Below are 18,412 nucleotides of genomic sequence, written 5' to 3'. Positions count from 1 at the left end.
TACTTTAATCATTGCAATTTCGAAACAAGCTCAAGCTGTTGTCGGTGTCGAATAAATTTTGTATAATGTAAACGTGATAACAATTTAAATTCCTCTGTAACGGGTCCGGAGCCGACAAAAACAACAAACAAAGTTAGAGGCACGCGATTGGCGCGTCGCGGGCAGGGCGGGACCGCGGCGCGCGGCCACTCCCGCCTCGCGCACGCAGTCTCGCTCACTCACCCAGTCCTTATCTTCCACTCCGCTGTGAGAGACGTGTCGCCCAAGTTTTATCTTCGGAGGTGACAAAATTGACATTACAGAACAGTATTGTGCGAAACGATGCCTCGGCCGACACGTGAGTCCTACGGTGATCAAAAACCACCCTTCTCCTACATAGCCCTGACGGCGATGGCGATCTGGAGCTCCCCGGAGCGCATGCTGCCGCTGTCGGAGATCTACCGGTTCATCACGGACCGCTTCCCGTACTACCGGCGCAACACGCAGCGCTGGCAGAACTCGCTGCGGCACAACCTCTCCTTCAACGACTGCTTCGTGAAGGTGCCGCGGCGCCCGGACCGGCCCGGCAAGGGCGCCTACTGGACGCTGCACCCGCAGGCCTTCGACATGTTCGAGAACGGCTCGCTGCTCCGGAGGCGCAAGAGGTTCAAGCTGCACAAGGGTGAAAAGGATAGTTTGAACGCAGAATTGGCTGCTCTGGCTAGCTTTAATAGAGCGTTCCTGGCGAGGCAAGCAGGAGCTCCTCCAGCCGCGGCGTCGCTGCCTAGCAGTAACATGTACAGCCCAGCATCAACGTTCATATCCCGGCCCAGTCCGGAGCCGACGGAGACAGTAGACACTACAGCGCTGCTCCCGCTGGGTCCACGGCCACGCAGAGCTTTTACGATAGACGCTCTACTGGAGCCCGAGCCTAGACGGTCGTCTCCCTCGCCACCTCCACCACCGCCAATACAGCCACACTGTCCTCTCCCGCTGCCACCGCCCTATCTCTTGGCTGCGCAGAGGTACCATGCAGAACTGCTGGCCGGCTTGCAACAGTCCTGCCTACCTCCGTTATGGACGTGGCGAGATTCAAGTCAATTTTCACATTATACGCTTAATTCATGAATGGTGAGTTATGTTAACTTATTATCCAAAGCTAAAGCAACAGTGTCTTTGTTGTAATCTCATTTGACATGCTTTACTATCAAGGCTTAACCCTTAACTCATTTCTCCTCGACAGGCTTTTATCAGTAACATTTCTATAGTGAAAGGGTATCTAGTAGTTCGCATATCTGACGTTACATATTCAATTTTGTATTCTTTTAAGATTGAGATTTTAGAGATATGAGCCATGAGCTGTGCAGGGTACTAAAAGCAGCAATCCTCTGTCTGACACATAAAGAAATTATATAAACAATACGAGTATACGAAAAGCGAGCAAAGTGTAGTTTTGCTCTATCACACTAATGCTACTACTATACTACCTAGCGATTTTACCGGGGCTCCGTATCGAAAAGCAGGAGTAGGAACAGGGTTATTTCTATTAAGTAAAATTCTGATACTCCCTCAGGCCTCGTCCAAGGCGAGAAAACTCATGTTTGGATGTTTGTCCGTCAATCACACTGAGCTACTCAATGTTTTGATGAAATTTGTCTCAGACAGGGTACGAGATGACTTAGGTGATAGGATACTTATACTGCTCTTATCACTTACCTAAGCAATATAAAAACCATCCTAAACTCCGATAAATAAACAAAAGAACATACCTGCTTAGTACAAATACTTTATGACTAATAATGTCTTCAGATACTAATGTTAGCTAATATTTACACAAGCTGTTTCTTAAAGATCCACACTTGACGTAAAGAATGGATAATATTTTATTGAAAGACGTCAAAGTCTAACACTACATCCCAACTAATATTATAAATGCGAAAGTAAGTTTGTTTGTTACCTTTACACTTTATCTACTCAATCAATCATTTCTTAAAGCATGCAATATCGTATTTGTTTCTATACTGGGAATACGGACAATGATGTTACAAGACCCACCTTTTCACTACAAGTAAAGTCGCAGATATAAGCCAGTATATAGTAATAGAGATTGCCTTTTACAATTTCTACGACTGCGACTGTCAACCAATAGGGGTTTTGGGTTTGATAACCATAGAGAATAATTTTCCATTTATGGAAGTCCAGATCTCTCATTAAAAACCCGATTTAATTCTCCCAGTAGGCAATAAGTATATACAAATAGGTTACATAAAAGTGGAACACATAAAATAAGACTCATTTATTCCATTAAAAACCCGTTACGCACTCAGGAAATAGATAGTGTTATGATTTATCCAGCGTGTTTATACCTAACTATAACTTTAAATGTGTCCTTACTATGAAATTATATACAAACCAAGTAAACACGACTAGTTAAGACTGCACAGTGGGCGCGGTGGCTGGGCAACCGGCTGCCGCGCAACGTGTAACAGGTTCGATTCTCGCACCTTGCAATTATTTGTGTGATCCACAAATTGTTGTTCCGGGTCTAGTTCTCATGTGTATATGAACTTGTATGTTTGTAAACGCACCCATGATGCCTAAGGGTAAGGCAATGATTGTCTTAAATACAATTAAAATTTATAAATAACATCAAAACTAAAAATGTTTATTTAAAACCATCTGGAAACTAATCTAATAAGAGATAATTGCTTTTTCTAAAGCTCATTATTTTAATGAGTAAGGCTGCAACGGTAATTATGTTTAATTACTCAATGAGTAATTACCACAATTTCGCATTTGTTCGTTTTCTGTTGCCAAAGTAACCGACTAACCGCTACAGTATGATAAAAATTGTTCTTTTATAACAACAAATGTTCTAAAAAAATATTGTGAGTTTATCACTCTATATCTAGAAATGGCTAAACTAATTTAGATGGGGCTTTGTAACGTAGTATGTAGTTATAAGGGATTAAGGAAGCTAAGCTTTAGTTTTGGAGGACCTCTTTTCGTTTTTAAAGGACTTTGCCTGTGTTATGCGTGCATTTACAAACACAGTCATCACTTGCACACCACCCTTAGTCGCAGAATAACAATAAATTCGCGGATAACAGTATTATGTCCGGGAATCGAACTCGCGCTGCGGCACATTGCATAACAGTTGTCCAGCCATTGTGCCCCGCGTTCGGTAAATTTAGAACCCAGTGGTTTCCAACGAGTTGAGAAAGGGCAATAATATTTTTGAAACGGCAATAACAGATTTATCCATCATATTAAAATCCTAATTTCTCAATATTAGGACGATATTTTCGGGGTTGGTCTACTAAGAGGGCCCGGTGCCCCCTTTAGGTGCAGATGGCGGTCACCGGGGAGGTTTTAGTGCGGTAAAAATCCCACACTCCCTAGTTTTTTTTCCCAAAAGCTAGGCGCCTTTTGAAGTTTTTCCCCCGTCAACAAAAAAGGACGATACAATTGTGACTTTAGTTCGCATTAAGACAATTAGCCCTTTTTAGGCGCCATTTACCTAAACAGGACATATATGTAACGACAATTGACATAGTTACACATTATATTACCTCAACTCCAAATCAAATTCAAATTATTTTATTGCGAAAGTGTTAGTACATTTAAGATCTTAATCTGCAGTAGTATACAGATCCATAACACTTGTCATAATAATGTGACATGCAAACATTCTGTGATCTTAAATTATAATGATTATAAATTGTCATACATCAGTTCAGTCAGAATATTATTACATTATGTCACTCTATATCTAGAAACGGCTACACTAATTTTGATGGAGCTTTGTAACTTAGTAGTTAAAAAGGATTAAGGAAGCTAAGCTTTAGTTTTGGAGTACCTCTTTTCGTTTTAAAGGACTTTGCCTGTGTTACGCTTGCATTTACAAACACAATTATCACCTACATACCACCCTAACACCCAGAACAACAATATATTCGCGGATAACAGTATGCGGGAACCGAACTCACGTCGCGGCACATTGCATAACAGTCGCCAAGCCATTGTGCCCCGCGTTCATTAAATTTTAGGTAAAACAGTCGGTTTCCAACTGGTCAAGAAAGATAAAGCAATATTATTTATTCTTGAGGAAAATCGTTCAAAACTCATTAAATTACTTCAAAACTATGTAAACGGATGAATTCCAGAAATATTATCTATATCCTTATTGTGTGTTAACTTTTATGACATTCACTGTCTTTTACATATGAAAATTTTAAAATGGATGCTATATTCTGTGTGTATCTGCATAGATATTGATTAAAAACTGTCATTACTTCCCACCCTTTAAAAATAGGTAAAAACATTTCCTTAGGTTAAAATTCTTCCGTGGAAATGCCCTACATTACAATTGTTAGTGGTACAAATCAACACTATGAACGAACGAACTACGAACACTATGGGAAATATTCAAAATACAAAATTAGCTCTTTCCACAAAAATGGATGCGACAAAAAAAAAACGTTTTAAGTTTTTTCAAGAATTTCCAATTGCAACGTTAACGTCACGCCTTTTATCCCCGAAGGGGTATGCAGGGGTGCACCTACACCTTACAGCAAGTAATCCATTATCCCAATATAAATTAACCAGTATATTTATTCTATAAAACTTTGTATATGTAACTAACAAACATGCAAGTTTGCCTTTAAACCTACCAACAACGTGATACCAATAACTGTGATACAGTTAAAAAGCTTTTATAACTCATAGTTATAAGGTTGAAAATAGCTAGACAGATATAACGAATATTAGAACTTATACGTTTTTCCTTTGTCTTCTTATTTAAATCGGTTTAACAATTATTTCATAAATAAAAATACCATTTGGTAGATATCTCCTATTAGTTGATTTCTATTTATAGAAGACGAAAAACGGAGCAATTACGTCAATACACAATAAATCAAGGAATATGGCCAAAGTAATAACAAGTAAATTAATTAGACATCGATCTAGACCTCATAAACCTTGGCGGTTTGATACTATATTGAATTATTTGCAATAAAACACTTTATATTTGCAAAATTTCAACATACATGCCTTATGATTGCGATCATCAAGACGTCTATTAAAAGCAGAATCGTCAGTTTTATGTGAACTCTCATAAAATTTTATTTCTCTTAATAACTGAATTAGGAAAGTGATATTAAATTAATTATTGATATTTTTGGAGGTAAAACTAATCCGGATTGTTGAAATGTTAGAAATATATAAATTGAATTATTTAGAGAATTAAACACAGTTATACCTCTTTTAGAGAACCTCAATAAACTCTTTTTTACTTTTTCATTTCCTAACGGTAATGGTATTTCCAATCCATTCTATTTGTTTTTTACATGCAAAGATAGTGTCAAAAACGGGAAAAGTTTAACATCAACAGGCACAAAACCGTAAACACGAACCCTCACAACAACTATAAATATTTGTACCAAGTCCTTTAGTACTGAGGAAAGAGAATATGATAGGATCATTAAATAATGACGCGGCAGACACTGGCCACCAACGTTTGATGACTTTGTGTGTTTCTGAATAGTAAGAAAACTATAAATATCTACATAGTCGGACGTGCCGCCAAAGCCCGCTGCACAAAGCGCACGGAACCCTTTATCATGCTAACAGCCTCACAATGTTCTCACAACACAACTACAAATCTCGATTATGGATAAAGCATTTATTCTCAGTACTTTTCTTTCCAACATTATCATAATAAAGCGTTATTTAATTGTGTTTTAATAATTTATTTATTATTTTACTATAATTTCAGTCGGAAAAATATTATAAGTAAGTATAAAAGTAATTTTATAGAAGTCCCGACTATGGTAACGTCAGAAATAAGTCAAAAAGTATGATATTAAATAAATAGATCTTCAGTTTTAATATCAGATGATAAGGTTGTAATTACATTATCTTTGGTAAAACAAATATATTTCATTAAAATAATTAACGTCTCAGCAACCCATTACTGTCACTATTATAATCGCTGTCGGGAGTTGCAGTCGTGGATGGATTAGTCTGTCTAATTCTTTTTTGAAAATATTCATAGAGATCTGAGGAAGAGAAGAGAAAATCTTGCAAAAAATTGATACAGACGCATATAAGAACTGACTAACAGCAGATAAAAACTGTATCACATTCACATGCCTAGTTTTAATCCTTCAACGCTATAATGTTTTTTTGAGAAGGGGAAAAAACATCCAAGCACTTCTTCCGCCTTGGGCAAGGCGAGAGAGGCTTACTGACTAAAAACCACCCCGTTCCTACTCCTGCTTTTCAAGCCGGAGCCCCGGTAACCCGCCAGGCAGTCTGGAACTCCGGATGCTACAATTACTTGTGTTGATACTTCTGTTTGCTTTAAAATTACCCTATCCTTGTTCACAGGTGTCGCAGAGTGTAAAAACAGATCTCAGAAGTAGCTCTAGTTGTAAGAAAATATCTAGAGACAGTTCATTGTATGCAAGTTAATTAATTAGATGATTAGTGACCCAGGGATTGTATGCGAGTTCAATGACATGTGACGTTGTACTCCAAGTATGGCGATAATATGAGGTGAGTTATTTTTTTATTTTATCCTTCTTCCTGTCCTATTCTGAGTCATGTAGCATTATATGACTTATACTTAACATAAAACTTTAACAATTATTTTCGGGAACTAAATCAATAAATTCAAATAATCATTTAGTGCGTCAGCATCTGGTGAGAGTGGTAGATGGTGGTAGATGTGGTTGCACCACTGTTGAGTGGCCTGCTCTTTAGAGCCTTATGGCCAGTAGTGGATTGAAACCAGCCACATGATGACGATGAGAAGAACTGAGATATTTAAATCGTTTTAAAAATTATCCACTCTTTAACATGCCCTTTATAGTAAAGATCTTAATTAACCTTATAAATTCTGCGTATGGCTTATAAACAGCAAAGCCTTCAGTAAACAATACGTATTGTATAACTTTTCGAAAGTCTATATAAGGTAATCAGTACATATAATAAAACTGACGATATTTACATGTATGTACATGAAAATATTTTTCTTAATCCACGTAGAAGTGTAACTAGGAAGAACGTAGGACGTTGAAATGTAGTTCTATCCTTAATACTGGTTTGATTAAAACAAAACTAATAAGCGATATAACTAATTACTTACAGTTACTGGAATTTCATTGATAACAATTATGTATATCCAGACAAATACCCATTAAATTTGTTAGTCAGGAAATATAATATAACTAATATATATAATACTTATATATACATATATTATCAATATAACTAATTATAATTATCTATTACAGGATAATTTTAACGTTGACGTTGTTTTAAAGTTGATTAATAAATTAATCTATTTCAGGATAATTTACGTCAATTAATTTAAAATATAATTAGACATATTAAGTACAGAACACAAAGTTACTGGAAACTTATTCTTATGTCTGATATCAACAATATTCCAGTAACTATTAATTTCATTGATGTATATATTATAAGGAATAAAGTAATATATTATAAGGAAGGTAAACCTAACATTAAATTATTTACTAACCACAAACTTCATACTTGTGGTTGACATATCTAATTGCGAATTTCGAACAAAGTCACTCAGTCAAGTCATGGGGTATTAGTCAATATTTTTTCGGAATTACTTTTTAGTAGGTACATATTATGAGGAAACTTTTAAATAATATTGTAAATACGAAAGTTTGTATGTATATTTGTTTATTTATTTATTTGTTACACCTTCACGTCAAAACGGCTGAAACGGCAAAGATGAAATTTTGAACAGGGTAGATTGTGGTCTAGAATAACACAAGCCACTTTATAACCCACGGAAATGCGGGTAAAGCCGCTGCCAGAAGATAATGTGTTATAATTTTTTTATTAATAAATTAGAAGTAATATTTGTACTTTCCATTAGTCAATTATAAGAAATTAAAATAACCTATGGATATGAGTAATAGTAGTAGTATTTTTTTTCGATATACAAAAGAGTGCAGATAAAAAGGATCCTCTCTCCAAAAGGCCGCCCCCGTCTGCTCAATTACCCCCTCTTGCCATAAAAAAATATATCGGTGAAAAAGAAAGGATAGACGACACGACCGTTACAACCTCCTTGCTTATCTCCATCATATACATACATGTCTTTATGCAAGATTACAATGTAAATAAGTTTATTAAACAAGGTGAAGTGAATCAAATGTTATATACTGCTTCATAAGTAACTAGAGCACTATACATTTTGATTGCTTTAAATCTCTAATTAATGCTAACAGTGTATCCCCAAGCGTATAATTTTGCAATTTATCCACTAGAGTAATTCACTTGAAGCTATTTGAGTACAATTTCAAAAATTACTTTTTTTATGGAATGTATGAAGCCGGTAAACGAGCAGACGGATCACCTGATGGCAAGCAATCGCCGCCGCCCATAGACACTTGAAATACCAGAGGCGTTACAAGTGCGTTGCCGGTCTTTTGGGGGTTAGGACTTTAAGGGTTGTTGGGGAATCGGGGATTGGAAAGACTGGGGGGGGTAATTGGGCCTCCGGTAACCCCACTTACACAACGAAACACAACGCAAGCGTTGTTTCACGTCGGTTTTCTGTGAGGCCGTGGTATCACTCCGGTCGAGCCGATTCATTCGTGCAGAAGCATGGCTCTCCCACACTTCAAATAAATACTTTAGTTTTATACAAGTGTATGGTTTGTATTCAAACATAAATTAGATGATCTCTTTTCTATTCCAGGTATCGGCACACCACAAGAACAAAGAAGTTTCTTTCGAAGTCAGTAAGAATGGTTCCCTACTTTTGCTATGTAGATTGAATACTTGTGTAAACTGTGATATAGGTTAGGCATGAACTGTTGTATATATGTACAGACTTAGAAACTATTATATGGAATTAACAAGTATAATTTATTGCTATAGATACTAGTGGAAGAAAATATTAAAGAATCTCCTGTGTTAACTGTTTTTCATTGTTTTATTTTTATTAACTATACATTTACATTACATTCTTAAAAGCCTGTTTCCCGTTTCTGTCACAAAAATTTGAATTCGGGGGAAACCCCGAAAGCCTTTGAAAAGTGCGATTCACACCTAACTGGACTCCAGTTGGTGAAGTCAGTGAGTAACGCCAGCGTCAATGTAATCACACGGTTAGTCACTATGCGCTTAGAGCTTTATTAATAATTATTGTGAACATTAAGGTAAATAATTAGGTTTAAATACTTATATCATTTAGGTAATTAATAATTTAAAATCTAGTACTTTCCTGATGCAGTATTAACCATTATGTTTGTGGTTTACGGTAAAATAGCATTAATAATTAATTTCAATATACTAACTAATTCTTAAGTAACATGCAACTGTACCTGAGAGTCTAAAAATGTATTAGAAATCGAATTTTGAAGTCGATTTTTTCTCTCTCTGAATAAATAACTATGCGACCTGGAAATTGTACCAAGGAAGGCTAGATAGCTATTAACTAATAAGGCAGTATAAATAACAAAGACAAGCAAGAGCAACCAATAGTTGCAAGCCTAAGAACAAGCTGAAACATAGACTACCTAGAGAAATATTGAATACAACCAAACCTACCTAATTGCGCTACCAACTTAATTCAGAAAAGACAAAAGAAATTGTAAAAAAGAACAATGGCGTTTTCACCCCATTATGTAGGTATCGCTTACTTAATTTTCCAAAGTTGGCGAAATATTTAAGCAAAGTGAACCTTCACTTAAGTTCCATTCATACTAATTACTTTGAATGGATAGGCCTCAGTATTACGATCTTTTGTTCGAAAACATAGATTTCTCGGCCGACCGTTTCTGGGGCAACCGAGCTTTAAAGGAGTCAATGCATAATGTGATTTTAATTGCTTTAACGATTATGTGAATTATGGACTCCGACATTTACCGAATTAGTTACACCCGAACAAGATTTATTCAAGACTCTGTTATGGGAAACATTATTATATTATCAATTTAGGACGTAGACTGTGGACTGTTTCGTAGCTCGCATAGATAGTGAACAAGCTGCCGACAACAAGAGCTTTTTTTGTTTTTTTCTTTATGAGTAGAAAATCATCCAATGGCTTCTCCCGCCCTGGGCGAAGTGAGAGGGAGTGTCAGACTCTCACTGACTAAAAACCACTCCGTTCTTACTCCTGCTTTTCGAGCCGGAGCCCCGGTAAACCCGCTCATCCAACAACAAGGGAAGGTTTGATTCTCAACTTATAAAAGATTTTAAACGAAAAAAGAAATTCATCATCATCATCATCATCAGCCGAGAGACGTCCACTGCTGAACAAAGGCCTCCCCCTTGGTCCTCCACGTAGAACGACAAGTCGCCACCTGTGAAGAAATTGTCTACCTTTAATTCAATGCTTGGTCATCTTCTTATAATATCTGCACCTGTTCCATTTAGCAATTCACAGTAAAAGAAAACTAACTAATTTTACTCAGAAACTAAAATGAGACGATGAGGTAATTTAGCCTTCGCATACCACTCCAGGAAGATTATTGGCTAGCGATGATTATTTAATGTGGTTATTGTTTTAGTGACACAAATAAATACATTTAAACAATACCTTTAAATTAACTAGTGAAGTAGTGATTAACGGCTGGAATGCAGTAGGTAACGTTGACGTCAAACACGGAATTTACCAAATGAAAATTATTATTTCTTATTACCTTATATTTGGTAAATAATTACATTTACCGCTCATCCTTTTGTTAACAGTGGCTACTTATAGGCTGTTGATGATGATGATGATTCACCTATTATTACCCTTGTTAACATAATAAAAAGTCTGTATACCTGTTCAGTTGTTAGTTTTCCAATGAAGTTAGCAACTCTCTATCTCCAGGGTCTATCTTAAGAAAAGGAAAATAGTCTTTATTGCTTCACTAAGGACGAAGTAAAACACTATAAGCTTTTTAAGAGAATTCTATTAATTATCAAGCAGAGGGTATCTACTAAACGATAATTGAAGTTTTTTATATCTATCTTCACTTTGCCCCATATTATATTTCGTGGGTTAAGAACTAGAGTAGCGTAAGGGCAAAAACTCAAAAAATTTTTTTTTCACCATTCGCTTTTTCAATCCCCATATTTGTATGTGCCGAAAAACTGGAACGATGTAGTGTGTAGATTGCTTAGTACAATAACAACGCATAAAAAAAAAGAAGTTTGTTTATTGCCAAAAGGAAGTGTTTCTACTTACAATAATCTTGACATTATTTTGTCAATAAAATTATGAGCACAACGATCGTAACTCGACTTACGAGCGAATGGGACACCGAATTATGATTTTTAGCCTAAATTTGTTTCGTGCCAAATAAACGTAAGGAGCCGTTACTGCTTATGGGTCCTTGTTTTGTACGCGTCTGTAATTTTTTTCCGTGCCAAAAAAACGTAAGGGTGGGTTACGCTACTATGGCACTAAATAATTAAAGTAATGCAGTCCGTTATTATGACGTATGTCAACCAGTTTTAGAAAAAAATATATTTTTTTTTAAATTTAACCGTTTTTTTACCATAAATTTACAGTATTCTGTAGCCAATAAATAAAGCTTTATTTTAAGTAAAAACCAGATATACAGATACTATAGATTTTGCCATAAAAGACCTACAAGTTGACGGTAGGTAAATTTGAGTTGTTTTTCGGCTCTCCTGAGAAGTTGTCATTTTGCCCTTACGCTACTCTAGTTCTTAACCCACGATTTAGGTTTTGCAATTATCTTATGAACTTTTCACACCACACTTAAATCTGTAACAACAATTTACGGAGTAATTGTTCTGTGCAGTAATCGAATGTGTGACATATTGCACATCAATTGGTTACTCACTCTCTGTACCACACCAATCATACTCTATAATTGACCCTTGGTTAATAAATACTAACAAATTCATGGTTTTAAGCTGAAAACACGTTATCAATCCTATGTCCTCGTTTTCAGGAAATGTTGACATACCTAATGATTCCAAACTCAATATGTTTTAGCAAGTAGCTCAAAATCCCATCAGCGACCTTCCAGTTTCCATCAGTAAAAGCTGTTCGATGGTACCATCATACTGCGCAGTAGAAGAACAATTAGAAGTATGTCATCACCCAAACTCTCACTTAACTGAAAATCAAATATATTAAAAGCGTGCTAATAAAATTTAATATGGTTGACGTCAGTGAAGTGCAAATACGAAGAAAATCACAACCATGTTTACAAACATTTACATCAAAACAACTGCTGTCATGGTTAATAACAAGAAATTTATATATTACTACACTTATGTATTTTGTATTTAGTTACTTATTAGGCTGATAACTAAAGGTAAACTTAAAGGTTAGGTCTAAACTTCAAAGTAGACATTTCAATCAAACTTACTCAACAGTTACTGGGAATTTGGTAATGCAAAACGGGTTTTCCTTTTATAGTTTAGTTCCTTAATAAAAAATATTCGCGTTCCATATATTTTGTTATCATTACGTCACTGCCTTGATAGCATCCAATTTACTCAGACAAATATAATGACAAACAAACGAACATGATGTCATATTCAAAGATATATTTGCAGAGGTAGAGTCTGTATAATTTCTACGCTTTCTTATGGTTAAGTGAAGAAGTGGTCGGGTGGGTCGCGGATTAGATTCTGGGGACGGGTGAAGTATTATTGGACTTTTAGTTTTATAAAAAACTTATAACAAAAGCCTGTATGTTTTCGTCTTTGTCGACTCATGCGTTGTGACTCAAACAATAACTGGTGAAAATGTGTGGTAAAATCGGTCTACCTCTTCTTACCTCTAACTACGTACCGTCGTTTAATTTCTCGTCTTGGATTAAATACCAACATTTTAATACAATTTCCAACACACATGTCTTCTTCATGTATAAAACTCTTCCGTTACTGACTGACAGACAATACACGGGCTAAACTACTGGACCTAGGAAGCTGAAACTTAGCTTGTATGTTCTTTAGAAAGTGTAAGGTACCACTAAGAGATGATTTCCCTAAATTCCTACAGGAACAGAAAAAACAGGAATCCCCTATTTATGCGTGAAGTTGCTGGCAGGTAAATATAGAATTAAACAATGACAGGTAAATACAGCATTAAAATATTATAGGTTTAAATAAAGGCGCTATATATTTTGATTCCGGGCACAAATTGTGGAAAACTACGTAATCAAGGATGTAATTAGGGTAATTAGAATAAAGTATAGTTTGGGAGAAACCCAATCGTTAAGTTATGGAACAAACACAATTCTAAAAATGGAGTTATATCCATTTTTGGAATTGCATGCATTTGTATGATTAAGTTTTAAATTAAAGCTGAAACTGAATTCTTAAATAACTAAAATCACAATAATAGTTACAATGGTATAAGAATAACACAAATAAATTCATAACACACATAAAATTAATTAGGAAGCCGAAGTTAGCCTCCTTTCCTTAAACATAATTATTAATTAACTAATCTAAACGAAACGTCTGTATACATTAAATGTGTGGGAAAGTGTTGTATATATCCGGCAGTAATTAATGTTTGTATGATGACTAGATTAGTATAATTGTGTGATTGCCCATCACTTCCTGAATGGCAAAAAGTTATTATAAATAAGGATGAATAAAAGTGTTCGTTTGTCTAACGCCTGCACGACTTAGTTTTAGACATTATTTTATATACCACAGAGAAAGACAACTAGCTTAAAAACTCTTAAATGGAAAACAGTTACCGCTAGTCGTTTTTTTAAACGTTGGCCCACACTAGTATTTTCGCCTGTGTCGTGGATGCGTTTACAAAAAAAATAAGTTCACATGCACAATATGCACATGACACCCAAACCCGAAACAACAATTTGTAGATGACACATAGAGTTGCACCGTGCTGGAAACGAACCCGCTACACGTTGCGCGGCAGCCAGTTGGCCAGCCACCGCGCCAACCGTGCAGTTCTATGATCTAGTAAAATTTAGTTGGTTAGGGAACGCGTGACCTAACCTATTATAGAGTTTTTTTCATAAGTGGTGATCATAAACAACTGAAAATTCAATCCAACTTTAGCAACATGAATTGTACTTATCTTCTAATCTTTAAACTTTTATAATAATAATCTCTCTTTATATAATTGCCACACAGAAGAACAGAAATATATTTACTTTCTCCTTCTACATGCTTCTAAATATTTTTCTTCCACCAGGTTCCAATAGAAAAACAAATTACACACGAATGACGTCAGACCTGAAATGACAAAACGGTAATATATCACACTTTTTTCTCGATTTAAACCATATTTAAACGTACCTTTTAGTTGTAAATCTGACTACATTTTTGGATGACTGAATTGAAAGTGTGGCTTATACATATAAGCCTAAATTAAGTACAAAATTACATATTTAAGAACTTACAATAGTTTAATATACAATTCATTACAAACTAGACTGGGGTAGCACCTAATCTAACAGCTTACCTATACTGTTAAGTTTTACTTATACGTGTGGTTAAAAGGAAATGTTGTTAAGTGTCCCCTATCTTATCTAAAGGGTTTCTTAAAATTAAAGAGATTGTGATGAAAACGAGTATAGCAAAAAAGTAACACTGTAAAATACAATTACATTTCGTAGCAACAGAAATAAAAAAATTGTAGACAATAAAATGTTCGTAGCCATTGTCTACGGACTTCGTAGCGCCGTAGTAGTCTCGTAGTACTGGACAACTGGAGATTTAACACTGAAATTGTTTAAAGATATTTATTGAAAATATTTATAAATTTTGTAGACATACAACAACATTAGTCGAAGATTCATAAGTTAGCTAAAATTTTTATTAACTTAGAAAGGAAAACACGTTAGTTTAAGTAATTCGTTATGATATTGTGTTCCTTTTTCTGTTTTCGTGCAATTTTAATAATAACATATTAACTATTATATGTTATTATTAACATTGCGTATGTGTAATATTAATTAATGAGACAATGACATAAACTTTGTAGAAATTAATAACGAATAAATGTGTTTATTTATCAAAAGTACAAATCACAATATTATGACACTTATTTGTTGAATTCGTTAGAAGTGTTAATGAGTTTAGGTTTAAGTAAGTGTTGCAACATCACGCGTCTACTTAGAAGTGTCATTCCAGCCCATCCTTACATAAAGCACGCGAACAATGGTGTAAGGTAATGCCTAGGTGTTGTGTAATTGTTAACGCGACCCTCCTTAACATCCAACTCATTCAATGGCAACAAAGCTCAGCTCCATAAAACATCGTAAGTCATGGCTCAGCATCGTCGGCGGGCGGCGGGCGGCGGGCGGCGGCTCTCTGACAAACGATATGTCACGGCACGTAGTACAATGCAAACAGTCGGCGTCTGTGTCGGCACTTGTGATGCTGTGCGCCAGTGTCACAACACTCGCAGCGCACAACTGTGGCGGCCGCGGCGCCGCGACTAATCGCGCGACAATACGCGCTGGCCCGCTATGCCGAGCCGCGCCGACCCATCAAACACCAGCGGTGGCGACAAAGCCTTTGTGCGCGGGCGGTCGCTCAGCGCACTCTCTCGCCGCTCAACCACTCTAGCTCCTACTCGGCCTCGCAGATAGGCCCGATAGCCTGCCTACGACGCATCAATTAGTCGGATCTGTATCTACACTCGTAATACAAGTAGTATGGACGATCGCTCGAGATACGATCTGTTGATGCAGCAGCGGCGCGATTGCGAATCGAACTCAATCAACTGTCGGGTTTTATTAATCTATTCTTCATTAGACACTACCGTCTGATCTGCCCGCTTTCAATTGAAACAATATTTAATGCTTTGCCGGCCCAGGAATAAAATAAAACGGTAGAACCATAAACATTCCACATTTATATTCGACCTCTGCCGGCCGGTCGGCGCTGCGTCTCTGTCGCGCACGCGCAGTGCGTCCCACTCGTGCTGCGCCGGAGCGTCTGCGGGCTCCGCGCACTGTTTAAAGATCCGAGAGGGAGATAAAAATTGTATGGCTCATAATGTTTTAACAGTCTCATCGTTTGAGCGCATCAAGCCGAGGTCCAATTTAATTTTCATCCTCGGGTTAGTAATAATTGAGTCGATTCGTTCTATGCGGCGAGAAGTTAGCGCAGAAGCCGCCGCATCTACTTCAGGCCCACGTAATCGATTCCTTTTAATTGATTATTTCGACTCTCACATCTGGTAGATACGTACAAGGCACAAATACATTCAAGTGTCTATAAATGAGAACCAATCTCCATTACCATTAACTTTGTACGAAGGTTAATACGTTACACGATTGATCAGTCAGATATTAGTTTAAATTATAAACACCTCTACTGACATCTAAGCCGCTAACAGAGCAAGGTGTCGGCAGGCCGCGAGGTCAATGTAGGTTAAATCTAATTTATAGCATTCAAGTTGACGTTAACTTTTTATATTATGTAAATAAAAAAGTAAAGGGAATTTTGCGATGTTATTATCTCACATACAAGAATTGGTCACAGTCTTCAACAATGGCGGCCGTACGCGGCTCCGACGAAACACCTACATCACAGAGAGCGTCTGTCGGCGGCCACAAAGCCTCTCCTCATATACAAATAAATAACATCGGAACAACAAATATTTTAATAACCAGCTCTAAAGAATTGTTCAACGCTTCGTTACGAGTACATGCGTGACACACAGGACCGTCGCTTGTCGCGTAGCAGCGTGCGACACCTGCGTGCCTCGCTCGCTCGCCCGCCCGGCAAGCAGTTGTCGCCCCAATACTTACACTCATACGTGCCAATCTTGTGTACAAATTCGCTCATGTAGATACGTAAACACGGACAGACAGCATGACCAATGTCAGTCTATATATGGATTCAGTGGGTGAATAGCGTTATTTTCGAAAACATAAACTTTTATAGCAGAATAAGAAGAAACCGATGGAAAATGGGAAAGGTGAGCGTGAAATGTGGCAGATGTGGCGTCATAAAACGGACATGCGGCCGACACACAGATTTAGACGACACTCGTCCGCCAGCTGCCTGCAAGACTCGCTGATAAAACATCAAACGTAAACATGTTACATACGATCACAACAGTAGTCTAATTGATATACAAATGTTCGTTTTAAAAACATAAATACAGTAGCTTTTATATATTCAAATACTTAATTTGCATTGGTTTTATCACCCGGATATTAATTAGCTCTGTATAGCATTAGCTCGAAATTGGGCAACGCGGTATTTAGGTTCGTTATATCACCTCCAAGTTAATGTATTAGATTTGATAACACCTAAGGAGTCATAAAAATACTTGGCTCTGTGTTATGATTTATGTTGTTGACGAAGCGCAGTCGCAGGCAATGTTAGAATCTGAGACGAATCCGGTATAGTTTAGTAGCCGCGGCTCTCAACACGACGATATTTTATTATTTTTCATTAGTATCATTTATAGCTTGAAGATCATTAAATGAGACAGGTAAATGATAAACTTACTACCAAAATGTGCTATAAAAAGCTTGATTCTTGACCAATTTATCTCCATTTCGTTTCTTTAGTATTGTGCCTAGTTAATACGACAACATTCAAGTTTGTCGGATTGGAAGAACGTACCGCCACATAACCTACGTCTGACATACAAGATTTGTATTTCACGAAGAGCCTCAATCATAATGAATATGTAAATAAATCACATATTTTTATAGAATCACTTAATTAAGTTGATATTAGTCCACTGATGTAAAAGGTCTGCTGAATAAATATCACACAAAACTAATAAACTGACTACCTGATGTGGTTCTGTGGTGAATTATTATGAGTATATTTTGAGTAAATATTAATAACTTAAATGTAAAACGTGAATTACCTTAAACGCGATATAACTAATCGATAATGCTATAGACATGAAACTTATATGCATTAAGAAAATAAAGGTATTTTATAGGGACATTCGTATAATATGCGCTAAGCGCTGGTCATAATTTTAAAGTGTAGATCTTCTTTAGAAGTATCAAAAATACTTCAAAATCTAATGAGTGTAAGTGTTTACAGTTTCAGATTTGATAGTGTTTACAAATTCAATAACTATTGTATATTTTACATAAACCAAAGGTAGCTTGGCATTCAAGGATAATCTATGTTCAGAAGATTTTTATTTCAACTTTTATGGTTTGATCACAACAAAACATACTTGAATATATCTGCACAAATTAATTTAATTCTAAAGACATTCCCTTTTAGTGTTTCTATGGGACAGATGGTTGAGCTTGGGTTTGAATATGCGCATAACATTAAACGAAGTTTCAATAAAACAATACAATCTTCTGTACAGTACAGTTTCATGGCAAATTATTTGATATCTGTGCGATGCAGCTGGCTGTAATAAAAAGTGTGCGTGGCCGGCAGACACCGCGGCGGACCTGCGGAGCAGGGCAGACAGAGGGGCACCGGC

The 18,412-nt window shown here is 36.5% G+C and overlaps 1 protein-coding gene across 1 annotated transcript; it reads left to right on the top strand.

Annotated features, from left to right (window-relative positions):
• The first annotated feature begins 207 nt into the window (after window positions 1–207).
• On the top strand, window positions 208–8,955 carry LOC118274013 (fork head domain-containing protein FD4). The gene is made up of 3 exons (XM_035591344.2): window positions 208–1,110; window positions 6,373–6,540; window positions 8,729–8,955. Exon 1 carries the CDS (start codon window positions 322–324, stop codon window positions 1,105–1,107), a length of 786 nt encoding a protein of 261 aa, XP_035447237.2. The 5' UTR covers window positions 208–321; the 3' UTR covers window positions 1,108–1,110; window positions 6,373–6,540; window positions 8,729–8,955.
• The last annotated feature ends 9,457 nt before the right edge of the window (window positions 8,956–18,412 follow it).

The sequence above is a fragment of the Spodoptera frugiperda genome, chromosome 15 (assembly GCF_023101765.2).
Source record: "Spodoptera frugiperda isolate SF20-4 chromosome 15, AGI-APGP_CSIRO_Sfru_2.0, whole genome shotgun sequence".
Classification (NCBI taxonomy): Eukaryota; Metazoa; Arthropoda; class Insecta; order Lepidoptera; family Noctuidae; genus Spodoptera; species Spodoptera frugiperda.
The sequence above is the reverse complement of the archived record's forward strand: the minus strand, read 5'-3'. Positions and strand labels throughout refer to the sequence as shown.